The 17,612-nt window shown below is 31.9% G+C and overlaps 1 protein-coding gene across 1 annotated transcript; it reads left to right on the top strand.

Moving 5' to 3' along the window:
• Window positions 1–16,160: 16,160 nt before the first annotated feature.
• LOC108468367 (PRA1 family protein F2-like) lies at window positions 16,161–17,028 on the top strand. The gene has a single exon (XM_017769256.2). The coding sequence runs from the start codon at window positions 16,255–16,257 to the stop codon at window positions 16,789–16,791; it is 537 nt and encodes a 178-aa protein (XP_017624745.1). The 5' UTR covers window positions 16,161–16,254; the 3' UTR covers window positions 16,792–17,028.
• The last annotated feature ends 584 nt before the right edge of the window (window positions 17,029–17,612 follow it).

The following is a 17,612-nucleotide window of genomic DNA, read 5'->3' on the forward strand; positions in this document are numbered from 1 at the left end:
TTTTACTAAAAAAATATACAAAAAATAAAAAAATTCGAAAATAATACAGTAAAAAAAGTAAATACGAAAATGGTATAGTCAGGGTGGTCACGCTACTCTGACAGGCGGCACCACCCTGACAAACAGTACCAAAACAGTAAAAAAAAACTCTGTAACAAAAAAAAAGCTGAAAAACGGAAAATAAAATAAAATATTGGACATGTGGGTGCCAGAGGCGGCACCAGTGTTGCCTCTGGCAGAGGCGGCACCAGTTGTGTGGGTCCCACAGGCGGCACCTAAGCACTATAAAACCAAGCAGAACCAGCAACCCCGGGAGCAAGATTCAGCAGCAAGGAGAAGAAAATAAAAGGAAAGAAAGGAGAAGAGAAGGAAGAAAAAGAAGGAGAAGAAAAAAAGAAGGTATAATTTTTTTTTAAATAATGAATTTTTATATTGTTAATGTGCTTTTGCTGTTATTATTATTGTTGATTTTTATTATTTTTTGTTGTCAGTTATGAATATTGTTATTATTGTTAGTAAAAAACCATAATTATTGTTAGTTATTATTATTGTTAAAAAAACCTAAAAAAGCCTATTTATGTTATGTAAAGAATATATTATTTTCTTATATGTGTTTTAGGTAGATTTTTTACCCATATTATATAAAAAAAAAAATAGCGAAATAAGTTGTTTGAAAGATTAAGTACCATTTTGACACTTTTGGCACTTAATCTTTCAAACAACCTATTTTAGTATTTTATTTTATTTTTATATTATTAGGTAAAAACTCATTTTAGGTTGATTTTAAATGGTTAAATGTAAAGATAAATGTTATTTATGTATAAAATGAGAACTGAAAAACTATGAGCTTATGAATGACAAAATTGCATATTGATTAATTAAATTTTTATTTAAGTAGTTTATTTGGTGTTCAAATTATTTTGAGAAAGTTTATTTATTTTTAATGATTGAGCATTGAAGATGGATAATCAGTTTTTCGTAAGCGTTTATTTCGATGGAATTATCTTGACAACAACCGTTGGATGTATATTTAAATGTCGGCAACAAATAGCAATGAGATTTAATAGAAATGTCTCGTTGGATGATATGAAGGGAAGAATTAACGTAAAAATTGTCAGACGTTGTGGGAGAAGGATCTCGAAACTTTTCTACAAGTTTCTAGTTTCGACAGATCCAATTAAATTCAACGAAATGGAACTTCTAGACGAGCGAAGACGTGGAGACAATGATCGCTCTTTCTTTGTGGGAATGGGAGTGACAAAATACACCGATTCACTTATTTCTTTGAGTTAGCGGTATGGAGGAAAATGAAAATCTCACTTGCATATGGTGAAGAACATAGAGCTCAAGAACCGTGCATGGTGGCTCCAATATCGTACGTTGATAGTGAATCGATTATAGGTGGGATCGATATCGATCTTAATGTTACACCCGATATGGATGTGGTTGGTGATGATGGTTACGATAGTAGTGATCCTTGTTATCAAGAAGTCGATAGTGATAGTGATCCCGATGTGGACGATGTCCCCAATGATATTGATGATGAAGACGTGAATGACGATAGAAACATTAACGCGTCTTCGGTCGGGAACCAGATGCGACGTGTTGTGATTCACAATAATCCTGGGCCACACATGTCGCTCATAGACCCCGACACGCGCGTAGTAGCCGAAGTTTCAGAGTACCGAAATACTTTCGCTCACCGACCGCCATAAATTACATCGAGGAGTTATTCGTCGGCCAGAGATTCGAAAGTAAAGAAGAGTGCGTATTTGCTATTAAGCGGTATAGCATGAATATATCAGTAGATTATAAAGTTGCAGTGTCGAAACCGACATTATATATTGGGAGTGTTGGAAGTCGGGGAAGGCGCAATTGGCGGTACGAAGTTGCATTTATTCAAAATTCGCAGATGTGGGAGATCGCAAATTTGTTGGGCCTCACACATGCACATCAACACGTATGACAGAAAATCATCGAAAACTTGATTCTAAAACTATTTGTACGTGTATCATGTCAATGGTGAAGGGCATGCCGACCATTAAAGTTTCGGTACTGATTGCCGAAATACAAGCACGATTTCAGTATCGAGTGTCATATCGAAAGGCATGGATAGCAAAACAGATGGCAATGGAGCAATTGTATGGGGATTTCGGCGCGTCGTATAACGAGCTACTGTGGATGGATAGCCGCTATGCGGAGTACGTACCGAGGACCGTTATTGAGTTCTGATACACGACCTTATTACGGCCGGATGACCAACTACGCTTGGGAAAACGAATTTTCCATCGGATGTTTTGGACGTTTGATCCATGTGCGCGCATTTCCCCACCGCAAGCCATTTGTGCAAGTGGATGGGACCGCTATATGGAAAACATACACGATCTTACTTATTGCGGTTGCTCAAGACGGCAATAGGAACGCGTTCTCGATAGCATTTGCCATTGTAGATAAGGAGAACATGGAATCGTGGAATTCTTCCTTACCAACTGCGGAGGTATGTTATTAGCAACGATAATATTTGTATTATCTCGATAGAGGAAAGGATTAATTGCCTCCATTAGGCGTTCCGGTGTACCATGGAGATCCGTTATCGCATCCGTCACATCGCAGACTAACTTCTTTAGAGATTATAAAATGCAGATCGAAAAGACAATTTGTGAAAATAGGTAAACGATTGCCTTATCCTTTCAATATAAGTTTTAGGCACATCAGTAACTTATCTATTCTTAATACATATCAACAGTCTGAGCTAGAGCCACACATTTTTCGCCAAATGATGACTCGACTTGAGAGTGACATGGAGGTCAAACAAATACATCTTTCCGACAAGTGGTTGGGTACTATGGAGCCGTGGCAATGGGCTCAAAGTTTTGACGAGGGCTTTCGTTATGGTCAAATGACCACAAACTTAGTTGAGGGGGTCAACGCTGTATTGTTGAAAACATGACACCTTCCGATTTCAACAGTCTTCTCGGCTACATTCTACAGGTTGGCTACCTTGATGCCAAGAATGGGTCAGCAACAAGTTAACCAGATTTAGGCGGGACACATATTTGTCGAAGATATTAGCGATGCAATGGTTGCAAACCGTCGGATGGCGAGGTCGATGAATGTAGAAATATATTCACGACGCCTTGAAACGTTTCGAGTTACGGAGACCATTGGTCGTCGACCCAGTCTACCACCTAAGTCCTACAGAGTTGATCTCCGGAATAGACAATGCGATTGTAGGAGATTCCAAACACTTCATTACCCGTGTGCGCATGTCGTTGCAGCGTGTGCTAAAGTGAACTTTAATGTTGAACAATTTGTCGAAGATGTGTACACACTCAATCGCACGTTACGTGTATGGGAAAACGAACTCCCGTCCCCGCGGAATTGCCTACATGGGAAGTGCCTCCGATAACTTTCGAACTTGTCCTGCATGAGGGCTACGCAGAATCCAAGAGGTCGTCCGCAATCAACTAGAATCTGTAATGAAATGGACATTAGGGAGAAATCCGACGGTACGCGTTGTGGATTATGTAGGTTAGCTGGTCATAATCGGAGTAAATGCCCACAGTGAAACTATCATGTCGGACAATCGTCACGATTAGGTAGGAATTGAACTTATGTTGTAATGTATTTATTTTATATGAAAAAAATTATATTGCAAATATTCCTCTATTTGTTAAAAAGCTATCAAGCTGTTTTTTGGAGTTCTGATTTTAATTTATTTATATCCGAGCTACTGAATTCCAAATTAAGATCTGTTAATTTTTCTAGAAACTAAGCTCACGTATCTTTTTACCATAAAATTTTTAGAATTTTTTATTTAGCCAATTAGTACAATTTATTCTTTAAAGTTACCCTTGCTTTGCTGTTCCACAGCTCCGACCCTTATTAACTAAAAACAAATTATATTATAGTACGGGATTTGGATAATGATATTTATCATAATATCATTTACAACTAATCATGAACTCACCATTTCATGGATCCCATGGTCAATTACACAATAAAACTTAATATAATCATCATTTAATTCTCATGAAGCACACATAACCAAACATTTTTACCAATTACCTACACTCAATCAACAAATTGACATATACAAACAAGGAACTGGTTGAGTTTACATTTACTCAACTTGCATATATAACTAAATATGTATCATCTATTTCACACGCCCATGAAATCTCTATATATACCGGTAATAGTATGTTCCAATTTAATTAATGTTCAAATTAGATTACTGTTGTAATGTATTTAAAGTTTGTTCCAATTTATATTACAAGACTAAGTTTGATACAAGTTTTAGTGTTTTAATGTTCAAAAATGTCCAAATTAATCTAATTTACGTTATGGTCAAATTTTGTTCCACGTTTAAAAGTTTCAATTAATCTAATTAAATATATACAAAAAATACAAACTTTTTAATATCAAAACCGAAGAAACCCCTAAAATTGATGGTTCGATGGTGTGGTCCTAGGGGTATATTTCTGAGGAGGTCGACGTTCACGTTGTGGGTGATCGCGACGACCAACATCCTCTTCAGTCGCAGGTGAGGGTGTCTGATACATAGAAGAAAAATCATATGGCTCGAATGGCATCGATGAACTTGAGCCGGGAGGAGTGCCATGCTGAGGTGGATACAACCCAGTAGGAGTGGAGTACTGCAGTGGATACGGGCCGGGGGCAGTGCTATAATGCGGTGGATATGGGCAGGGAGAGGTGCTATGCTGCGGTGTGTACGACCCAAACATATCAAATCTGTAATGGTATCCGCCTCTCGATAAGCCCGAGAAATTGTCATTGCCCGTAAAATATGGATGATAAGAAGTATCAGCCGAAAGTGAATGTGATGACGAGCCCGAGAAATAGTCATTGCCTGCCAAATCCGGATGATAAGAAGTATCAGTCGAATGTGAATGCGGCTGCCGGACTTAGCCTCGGTATTGCATTTCTGCTCGGCTCTGGGTCATGCTCGGCATCTGGCTATGGATCGGGCTCTATATCGGCCACTGGCTCGTATGCCCCAGATCGCTGCACGTGCCGGGGGACTATAGCCGACTGCCCACCAAGTAAATATGGCTTCCCCATACTAAAGTACCATTGTATGTACTCTAACGATGGGCGCAAATCGAAGACAAATCCATCGAGGTCTTCGAGCCATCCGACTCCCCACACCGCAATATATCTTGGTGCGTAACCCCCAATGCTGTCCATGTCTCCTCTCTTGTTCTTACTGTGAACCTCCTCCCCACCGCATTGGCGGATCCGGATGTCTTGGATGCAACCAAACCGTCAGAGTACTCGATCTCCGTGGTACCACTCGACTACATTGAAACTAATAATTGGTGCGTTTGTGCACCACAACTGAGAATCAACATAGGCAGACGAGGGTATAATAGCCGCAATTTCTGGTCTACGGTATGGCATCCATATAAACTGCACGATTAATACCATGATTAAAATTTAACACGGTTGGAGTAAGATATAAAAAGCAATTACATGTCACGAATATTTGAATAGCTTACCCCTTCCCCGGCATGTTGTTCAATCATCAAACGATATATCGGGACAGTGTATGACCTCCCGATACCCGGATAAATACTCCATCTACGAAAACAATTTTCAAGTAAATATAGTTTCATTAGAATAGTATTATTTTAAAGAAATTGCCAATTACTAACAAGTTAAATTTTATCACCTGTTAACTAGCGGATATACGTATGGTTGGTGACTAACCGATGCCAAGAATGGCATCCGATAAAGAGCCCATAATTGCAACAATATAAGGCATCCGCCCATGTCTACAGCATTAGGCTTTGTCGTCCGACAAAGCTCACGATACAACATTGCCAGAACTGCGGAACCCCAACTATAGGAGCGAACACTACGCAGATCAGTTAACAGAGGTAAATACTGGATATGAACCTTGTTGTTGTCCGAATTGGGCATCAATACACCCCCTATGATATGCATAATGTACGCTCGAGCTGCGCACACCAACTCTTCTTCGGTGGCATTATCTGATAAATGTTGAAAATTGGCTTTTAGCCATGTAAATTTTAACTCCGAAAAAGTAGACTCAGCATCGCCGGGCGAGGCTCCTAGTAGGCTGTAACAAAGTGCAGCCGGCTCAGCTATCGCACTTACGCCCGTGACGGCATCCCCGTCGATTGGGAGCCCAAACTGCAATGCAACATCCTCCAGAGTAACTGTGCACTCCCCACACGGTAAATGAAAAGTGTGGGTCTCCGGTCGCCAACGCTCGACCAATGCGGATATTAAATCGTACCGCAAATCGAACGTCCGGGTCAATGCTGCTGATCCGAATCCAGCTAGCTCTGGCACGGCATCGATCGTGCATCCGGGAATATCCTACACTATTCACCCTGCCCCTTAATATGCGGTACGAGTCCTGACAGTGTTAAATTACAAAAAATAGTTATAATAACATAATTTATTTTCTTAAATTACGTAGATTTTTTTTAATGAAACCCTTGCGTAACAAATGACAATATATTACCGTATTATTAACTGTGTCACATATGTGAGAAAGTTTCTTATTGATCAATGAAGCCATTGCGATGCCTGCAATTTCAAAATAAATTTCGGTTATTAATTTTATTGTTTGATAGATTTTAAATATTTATTAGAATAACTTAATAAAAAATAGCAAACAATTTTTTCGACAACATTTTCTTTTGCTATACTACATTAAAAATTAAATATATCCAATTTAAATACAAATATTATTATTTTAAAATGATAATAAGTAAAATATTTTCAGATATTATTTTTTATATTATTTTAGCAAAAATGTTTTAAATGTATTATGTAAGTATTTTTTATATTAATTTAATAAATAACACTGATTTTGACACTTTTTCGTATTTTTTTCGTATCTTTTTTAAATATATTACTTTCAGATTATTTAATTTTAAAACCTTTATTTTAGTACATAATGTTTTAAATATATTATTTAAGTGTTTTAAATATTTTTTAATAAATAACCCTGATTTTAGCACTTTATTCATATTTTTTCGTATATTATTTTTAAAATATATTATTTTCCTATTTTATTTTTTATATTATTTTAGCAAAAATGTTTCAAATGTATTATGTATATTATGTAAGTGTTTTTTATACTAATTTAATAAATAACCCTGATTTTGACACTTTTTTCGTATTTTTTGTATCTTATTTTTAAAATATATTATTTTCGTATTTTATTTCTTCATATTATTTTAGTACATAATGTTTCAAATGTATTATTTCAGTATTTTTATATTTTTCAATAAATATCCTGATTTTAGGACTTTATTCGTATTTTTTTGTATATTATTTTTAAAATATATTATTTTCTTATTTTATTTTTATATTATTTTAGCAAAAAAAATTCAAATGTATTAATTAACTGTTTCTTTATATTAAGGGTTTTTACCAAATAACCTTGATTTTGATACTTTCTTCGTAATTTTTTATTTCCGTATATTATTTTTAAAAATATATTATTTTCGTATTTTATTTCTTTATATTATTTTAGTACATAATGCTTCAAATGTATTATTTAAGTATTTTTATATTTTTAAATAAATAACCCTGATTTTAGCACTTTATTCGTATTTTTTCAGTATATTATTTTTTAAAATATATTATTTTGGTATTTTATTTTAGCATAAAATCTTTCAAATGTATTATTTAAGTTTTTTATATTAATTTAATAAGTAACCTGACTTTGGCACCTTGTTCGTATTTTTTATTTTCGGATTTTATTTTTTAATTATACTATTTTCATATTTTATTTTTTATATTATTTTAACAAAAACTCGTCACCACCACTTTCCCCAATAAAGTTTTTTTCAGTATTTTATTTCTTCTCGTATTTTTTTCATTAATATATTTTTAATTTTAAATTTTTACTATTTTTGTAAAAAGTTTAAAACCCGATCACATAAAAAATAAAAAATAAAAAATTCTATAATAAGTCAAATAAATTAAAAAATCTTTTAAACAACCTAAAACACACACTTAACAAATAAATTACATAAAATAATAACAAAAAATATTCTTTACACATAAATGCTTAATACTTCAATGAAAATATAAAATAAATACGAACATACCTTAATATCTCTTCTTTAACCAAATAACACCTTAGAAAAAATAAAAATAAAATTATATCGATTTAAATCTAAAACGTTATTAAACTAACATTAATTACTCAAATTTATAAAAAATTACCTTTTTCTTTCCTTCTTTTCCTTCCTCTTCTTCTTCTCCTTCTCTTTTCTTTTTCTTTTTTCTTCTCTCACCGCAGCCTCCTTCTCCTCCTCTCCTTCTTTTCTTTCTTCTTCTTCTCTTCTTCCCTTCTTCCCTTCTTCTCTCTTTTTCTTCTTCTTCTTTGCCGACAATGAAGCTTGGGAACCATATATTATGGTCCCCCAAACAAAAAAACAAAACCCCTATGCATGAGGGGTCAAATCGGCACCAAAAGCAGCTGACACCGGTGCCGCCTCTGCCAGAGGCAACACTGGTGCCGCCTCTGGCACCACCATGTCCCCTTTTTTTTTTTCAGTTTTTTTACTGTTTTGGTACTGTTTGTCGTAGGTGGTACTGTCAGATTGGCTTGACCACCCTGACATACCATTTTCGTAATTACATTTTTTTATGTATTATTTTTAAATTTTTAATTTTTTTTTATATTTTTTTAGTAAAAAACCCACCTATTATTCTTATGAGTGAAATCAATGTTTATATTGTAACCTAAACCTATAATTAGTGCCTTCAAAATCAACGTTTTGTCTAAAAAGTGGAGCACAATAAGCATCTCAGTCATATCAATGGTATGATCATAACCTATAATCAACTTCTTCAAAATCGATGCTTTCTCCTAAAAGCGGAGCACAATATACCTATCAAAGCAGTCAATGAATATAACTGTCTCAAGTTTGCTATATGAAACGTTGCTGGGCAATACAATTGTTGCAAATTCATCCTCCCACCATTCCTGTAATAACCATTAATTAAACCCTTCAAAAAAAATTTTAGATATAAAACTAAAAAGTTTAATTTCATATCATATAAAATAGATAATATAAAAGAAATTAAGGTTAAAACTTATTGAGATGTGATGTACGTACCTTCATTAGAAGGAAAGAAATCAAATTAGATGAATGTTCCAATAAGGAAGATAAATCTTGAAACGAATGCTTTTTGACTTCAATCACAAGATGCGTTAAAATTTTCCAAACAATTGCTCCTTCAATCCAAGTGCTTTATCATAGTAGAGATGGACTTCAAAAAATCAAAGGCGTCTTTAGAACTTTCAGTAACATCAGTGCTTGCTGAAGCTTGAGATGATACACGATTTGAATCACCATCTTCATGGTAGTCTAAATAAAGTTTCTTGACAGTAACCGTGGCCGACAAGGAGATCTTATCTGAGTGAAGAACGCAATCTTCGACGACGAAAATCCTGAGCTGTGGGCAGCTAAAGAAACTATCGGAACTCATTCAAGCCGGGCGGTCTCGAAACATGGAAAGAAAACACGGACGTCGGTCGGGATTTTGTCGACTAGGACCCCTTTAAACAAGTTTTGAGTTTTGAGTTTCTGACACGTAAAGATCGCACGAGGTAAATTAATGAAATAGTCGAGAGGTATATCAATATGAAACTCTTCGAGGTTAGACGAAGTGGCAGTGGTAGAGAGATGGATCCACTAAGAAATCACGGATTTGTTGTACGTAGCAGTTTCTAACGAAAGAAAAATCCTACGGACACTTGTCAAGTTTTCGTGGTTGTTCAAGACATGGTTCATGATACCGTCGAAGGGATAGCTGGAATTATAATGATTTTCCGGCAGATCAAGAATGGGAACCGACCCCCATAAGTATCGAATCTCGTGGATAAACAACTTATTCTTATGGAATGATGAAAGGGAAGGAAAGAAAGAGCAAAGAAGCTCATCGGGCAAACCTTGGACTGCCATTGTTGTTGATGTTAGCTAGCTAGGGTTTAGAAAAGTATGCGTGGGTAAAAGTTTTGTTTTAGAACAATAATGATAGTTCTATTATTATATATGATCAGTATATATCTCTTTAGATGTACGGAATTGACTGTGATTAACTGCCTTTACACTCAAAGCCCTCATCTCCCAATCAACTGCCTTTACACTCAACCCTAACCCCAAACCCACTCCATCAGCCACCATAACAGAAACCAGAAACCAACAAACAAATGACGCAATCGGCAACAGGAACCTGCGAAGGAGGAAGGCAGCAGAAACAATCAAAAAGAAAGGAAGAGTGAACATATATGACCTTAGCCTTATTAGACGGGAAGTCTAATTACTAAAATTAATATATATAATGTCACAACGAGGGGAAGCAATCCATTTTCTCTCCTTTAATTTCTTCATTATTATATCATAACCTATAATTAACTTCGTCAAAATAATACTTTCTAGAATTTATTATTCGTATTAGTGAAATTAATATTTACATCGTAATCTAAACTTATAATCAACTTCTTCAAAATTAATATTTTCTTCAAAAAGTGGACACAATAGAGAACTCAATGTTATCAATGTTCTCATTAGAACCTATAGTCATCTTCGAATGTACCCTTCTATAACAATTTGTGCCACAGTTTTATTTTATTTATTTATCAAAATAGAATAATAAATTTTAATTTTTTAATGATAATAATTGTTTTCTAGATGTAATTTTAAAACGACAATTATATTGGTAATTATTATGGGGTAGAGGATTAACTTAAACCCTATTAGACCCGAACAATTGAAGAATTGAAGCTCCCTCAAACTTTTTTTTAAAATTAACCTTGGTTGTATTCGAAATTTATCATATTTCTTTTTAGTTTAAATCAAAATTAATATTCACTGTCACTTTAAAATAAATGATGTTTGAATTAATTTGAATTGATTGAATTTACAATAAAATCCTTTTTTAATAAAATTTTAATAATTCACTGGGGTTTATATCAAATTCGAGGCATACACCAAGACCTCAGTGCTTTTAAAAATTTTAGGAATTCTTTGGACGTTACAAAACCTTTGGAAGATTCCAGACGGATGTACTTAGGCTTGTCTACACTTGATCACACTTCTTGTATAACATTTATTATGAGTGGTTGGACTTGGGAGTTAGTTGAGATTAGATCTCAACCATCGTTAGTGGACCATGTAACTTAGTCTTAACCGTTGATGTTTTAAGGCTTTGTCTATAAATAGAGGATTCACTTTCCTTATGTGCATGATTTAAAATAAAAATTTAAAAATAAAATAAAATAAAATATTATTGTATAACTTTTAAAATTAATTAAAATGTTAAAAACGGAAAAATTTAAAGTTTGATTATAGTTCCTGGCTCTCCCTAGTACTAAACAAATTTAGCTCTCTTCTCGCATCCTTCAGTAGCATGTGTGATATTTTCAAAGAAGTCTAACCTAAAATGAAAATTTTGAAAAAAAAAAAGAGTAAAAAGTTGTTGCATAATTTTTAAAAGTAATTAAAATGTCAAAAAGGGTAAAATTTAAAGTTTGAGTATCGTTCTTGCACTCCTTACTACTAAACAAATCCAGCTCTCTTCTCGCATCCTTCAACAGCATGTGTGACACTTTCAAAAAAGTTTAGCCTTCAAATTCAGATCTGTATATAGACAAGACAAAATTCCAAAAACTGACACCAAAACAAAGCCAACAAAAAGCCTACATAAGGTCGACTTTAAAATATCATCAAAACTATCGTGTTGAATTTTAATGTTAATTTGCCAATCATAAAAATATATTATTTTAAATAGTTTTAGACAAAAAACACAAAATTAGTTTGAAAAAGGAATAAACCATATTATTTTCGGACACGATGTATGTTCCTTCATAAATATCTAGGATAGGGGCCCATTTGAACCTCATATATATTTGGGCTTTTTGCTTCCACCAATTATTGATTTTAGTGTGCTAAAAAAAAAAACACCAAATAATAGTAACTTATATCATCAACGACAAAAAATATATTCTGTAAAAGAGAACCTACCTTATAAAATACTTTACCAAAAGGAGGAAGTCATAGGACGAGAAAAGATTCAACTGCTAATAAAATATTGATAAAAATAAAAAAACAAGTACAGAATGTTTTCGATTATTTATATTTAAAGATAGCTTACCTGATCATACGGGTTAGCACTTGCCTTCTTGCACACGTAAACACCTGTCAAAACAAATCAAATGTAAATAAGAGACTAAATATTTTACGACTAAACCTTTTAAAAAAAGGGAGAATAGTTTACCATCTACTCTAAACTTTGAGTGTGCAAGATGGCTTCTTAATAGATCTCTCTAACGGCGACATACTGAAGGTAAAACGTCTAGCGGTTATGGACTGATTGTTTTAAAAACCAGTAAATTGAGGAAAAATGAGGGCAATTGTGTAAAAACTAAATCATTTTTTTAAGGAGGTGGAAACTTGGTAGAGGTGATCATGGGTCAGGCTGGACCGTAACAAAATTTCAGGCCCATTTGATAAAAAATGCTAAAACCCGAGCCCAGCCCAACCATATTAAATTTATTTATATATAAGTTTTTCATATTAAAACAAATTTAAAAATATAATACATCAAATACACTAAAAACATTAAGATAAATATTTCTCAACAAATTGAAAATAAATTAAATTAAAAAAGTCTTTATACTTAAATAACACTAAAATATGTATAACTTTAACAAATGCCTCCAAAATGATAGCAAAATTAACAATAAAACAGAATTATACAATATATAAACAACAACAAAAATAAAATAAAATAAAATAAAATAGTAACAATATAACAAAGAAATGACAAAAAACAACAACAAAACACAACAAGAAAACAATATATAGTAAAACAATGGAAACAACAACTCCTTTATGGGTGATTTTATTTTTGTATAAAATTAACTTAAATCAAGCTTAATACCATTATATTAATAATAAATTTTATTTTTAAAATATTAATATAAAATATCATAACTTTTATTATTAAACATACATATTTAATTATATATATCTAATCATGTGATATTTTATTATTTTAATAAATTATTTAATATTTTAATAATAAATTTTAAATTATATTCTTCATATATTATTGAAAATATTCAATATTAATATTTTAATAATAAATATTTATTACAATTATAAATATATTAATAATAAATCTTTTGTAGTATAAAGGTTAAATATTATAAGTCTATATATATGTACTTTTCACAAATTTAGAATTTAATCCCTATATTTTTATTTTCAAGAATTTAGCTCATTTACTTTATCTAATATACCTACTAATACCCTTGTGTTCAAGGTTAAAATATACTTGCCATTGGTTGCTACCATTCATAGAAATCCATTGTATTTATTTATTTTTGTTGGCATTTGAATCGAGTTTAAACACCAATGAATTGATTCAAACAATAAAAAGAATCGATTCAATCAACAAAAAAATCAATTTAAAGAAGTAAAGAATCGGTTTAAACAACATACAATCGATTCAAAAGAAACAGCAATACTTTTAGTGCTCAAGCAAAGAAAAGAGAGCAAAAGACAACAAACCAAAAAAAATGAAGTTGAAAAAATATATAAACTGATCTCAAATACTTTTTCAAAAACCTAAAAGACGTACATACAAACATATTAAAACGAGTAATAACTTTCACTTTAAAGATTAAAAATTATGAATAATTTAAAAATTGTATCCATAAAATAAAAATTATAAATATTAAGATATGATTTTGATTTTTTTTCTCAACATTTTACAAGGGTATTTTTCCTTTACCTTTCTTTTCAATCAAAATGAACCATAGCCTTTTAATGGCTTAGATTCGGCCCTTTTTCTCACCACTGAATTAGAGGACCCCAACAAAACAATACAAATAGATGCAAAAGTTGAAGAAATAAACCACTAAATGTAAAAGAAGGGATCAAATCACATGTATCACATATAAAGTAAATAAATATTATAATTTTTTTAAAAATAATTATTATAATGATTTTAAGACAGAGTTGTGTTTTCTATTCTGCGTAAAAAATAGGAAATTGACCTTCTATTTATACTAGTAACGAAGGGATAAAACGGTAAATAGATAGGAGTAAAAAAGTAATAAAATGCAAGAACAGTTTAAAACAACTCTACTATTTTCGTGCCCAATAGTAAAAAAATACCATTTTTTTGGAACAGTAAACTGGAAAAAAAAAACCGTTAAAATATTATTTTTCTGAAAATAATAAAACTTTTTATCTAAAAAGATATACACGCAGTGTTAATTAGAAGTATACATGAGTCGGGTCAGACCCAACCAAAATTTTAGGCTCGGCCCAAAAACAGGTTCAATAACCACCTAATTGGTTTATATATATAAATATATTCCACACTTGATATCTAACTAATGTGAGACTATGCTTTCTATTTTTCTCAACATAATTCACAAGTGACTTGCTTTGAACATCAATTTCTCATTCATCACTCAATTATTTTGAGTATATGATATACCGTTATAAATATCTCATAAAGTAGAATATAAAACCATAATTTTATTATTCAAATATCCACTTTTACTAATCGAGAATATGCCTAAAAGTTTCCAAAAAATCTATTTTTTCCAACAGGTTTCTCTATGCACGTCAACCCAAGGGATTCATTGTTAATTTGACACCACACACAAGTTTCGTTACTCGAGTCTTGACCTGCTAATCTTTTGCATATGGTTGCTAACTTGCTATATCGAGCTTTACCTTTTAGTTTGTTTTGGTTACAAAGCGAAAATCGTTAAAATCATCAAATAACATCTAATATAAAATTTAATAAATCAAGATATGTCAGATTATTAAGAATAAATCAAAAACAAAATTATACGCATCTGTTTTAGTGAGTATTTTATTCAGAATATAAGCTCACATCAATATTTATAAGTAAACAATAAATTTAAAAGGCTTAATGATAAATTTGGACACTAACGTTTGTATACTTTATATAGTTTTAATTGTATTTTGAGCCTTTTTTATCATCAACTTTTGATTTTTTTTCAAACTGTTTTTTCTAATGATTTAATAAACAAATTCAAAGTTTTAACCTTTCTTTTCTTTCAAAAGGTTTCAATCTTTCATACGTTTGTTTATTGAGAAATTTTTATACGGAGTTAAATTTTTAGATAATTATATTTTTTAAAAAATTAAGAGTTATTTTTAATTTAATGTATTCTTTATTTTATTATTTTCCACTTGTACTTATTTTAATTTTAGTTTTTTCAATTCACTTAATCAACTAAAACTTTTCAAATCAACAATCAAAGTACTATTTCATATTCATTAACCATTAACCAAGCATCTAATAACCAAATATACCTTTAACACTCAACCATTCTATGTACCATACTTACTGCTTCCCAAAACAAGTCCAAACCATTATATCATCATATACTAATCCATGATGAATCACATTATCAACCACAAACATACACTTAGCAAAGCGCACGGCGCTGAAGTGAAGAAAGCTCAATAAAATACAAGCTCAAAACATGCCACTTATAATAAATATTTATATATAATTACAAGATATATATATCTACTAAAAGATAGTCGGATAGTCGAATAGTGTGATCTTCAAGTTGATCCAATCACCCGATTTCACAAAATGAAATCTAAAAGTAATCAAGAAACGCAATGCAGGTAAACTTCAAAAGAAATAGAAAAAAATCAGTTCAACCGATTTAATCGTCAACTTGATTGGTTCAATCGGTTCATAAGTCAACCAATCTAACCTCTTATTCTGAATTGGTATTGATTATCGATTTAACCAACTGATCTTATCCGATTTTGAAAGTAATGGGTTTCATTATAAATTTCTTTTAAGGTCAAATTGAATTGGATTCGATTCTAATAACAACATGTTATAAATATCGAAATTCATACTTTAAACTTATTAGATCTCATCATTTAAAAAGTATTACACGAATACGATAAGATCTTGAATTAATTTATGTAACGAATTCACCTAAACACTTAACCAACGTGGGTTAACTTTAAACCACAAAATTAAACAACAAAATTTTGTTTATTTTCTTCCATTAAAACTTGACCTCAAATTTAGCAATTAACAACAAACCAGTTTGTTCCCTTTATTTTTGTTTATTTTCTTCCATCTTTCTTCCTTCTTTGACATTTAGCCCTTAAGGCCAAAAACTCTTTGCATATCAAAAATCAAAATTAAAAAGAAATGACAACATATGGAACCATTCCGGCTGAGTTGCCACAACAGTCATTGAGCTTAATTGTTCAAGCACGAGAATTTCTCGGATCAGGCCTCGGCTCACGAAGAAAATGGGAAGACATGATCAATATTCGAGCATTAAATTTACCCCCGAATGTAAACGAAGCGGTACGGAGAATCAGAATGAATATCGTGTTTTTCAAGACGAACTACGTGATTGTCGTGCTTTTTCTCCTCCTCCTCACTTTGTTCTTCCACCCAACCTCGTTGGTCATCATTGTCGTCATAATGATCGCGTGGTTTTTACAATACTTTTTACGTGACAACCCTTTATCGATTTACGGCTTTGTCATCGACCGTAACATGATCATAACGGTCTTGACGTTGTTCACCATCGCTGTGTTTTTCTTGACCGATGTGATGAGTAATATCATGAGTGGCATTACATTCGGATTGACGGTCGTTTTTGCACACGGATTCTTTAGAACTACTGATGATTTGTTCGTCGGAGATGAAAAGGACATTAATGCATCGCAATGTTAATGGACTGACCATTCACCGTGGCCGCCGCTGCTTATGGCATTGAAGAATGTTGTTTCCTCTTGAATGCCTCCATTGTTGTTGTTGTTTCAATTTTTTAATCATATACTATAAATGGAAAGAATTAAGTCATTCTTTGTTGATTAAGTTTAATATGTATCATCATATACTATCTTCCTCAACTATTGTGAATCAACTGTTTTGGTACAAAAGAGATAATGGATAAATTTACGATATGCATCAATTGAGTAGTTAGAGTAATTTTCAAGTAATTTCGAGTTTGGATTTTAGACTATTTTATAGTATTTTAAGCTTGAGTCATTCGATTTGAGAATTAGTTTTCAAATCAAGTCATTATATATTCATATCAATTTGGGTTTTGATCAATTTGAATTTAGATTATTTTGAGTTCATATTATTTCGAGTTTAAGTTAATTTTAGATTGAACATATTTGATCATTAACTTATATAATTAAATCAGATTAAATTATATTTAAATTTAAATTAATCTAATAAATATTTAAGTTTAGTCAAAATTATTGCAACTAATAGGATGATTGAATAATTGTTAACAAAAAAAAAAAGATCAATCACTTCCTATTGGATAACTCCTTATAAGACCAATCATTCATGTTTATAACTTTATATTAAAGGCAAAAATAAAGATAATTTTGCTTTCAAGTTTTCAGCTTCATTACTTCTTAACTTTCTTATTTAAAAGTGGCATTTCTTCATTCGCACATCATTCTTAAATACCGCTTAATCAAGCGTACTTTTAGCATCAATTATTTCCGCCAGAAACAAGATCAAATGGCATACATAAT

This window comes from Gossypium arboreum, chromosome 8 (assembly GCF_025698485.1).
Source record: "Gossypium arboreum isolate Shixiya-1 chromosome 8, ASM2569848v2, whole genome shotgun sequence".
In the NCBI taxonomy this organism is placed as follows: domain Eukaryota; kingdom Viridiplantae; phylum Streptophyta; class Magnoliopsida; order Malvales; family Malvaceae; genus Gossypium; species Gossypium arboreum.

Coding starts and splice junctions, on each gene's coding strand:
- LOC108468367 (XM_017769256.2), top strand. CDS start 16,255: ATGACAACATATGGAACCATTCCGGCTGAGTTGCCACAACAGTCATTG.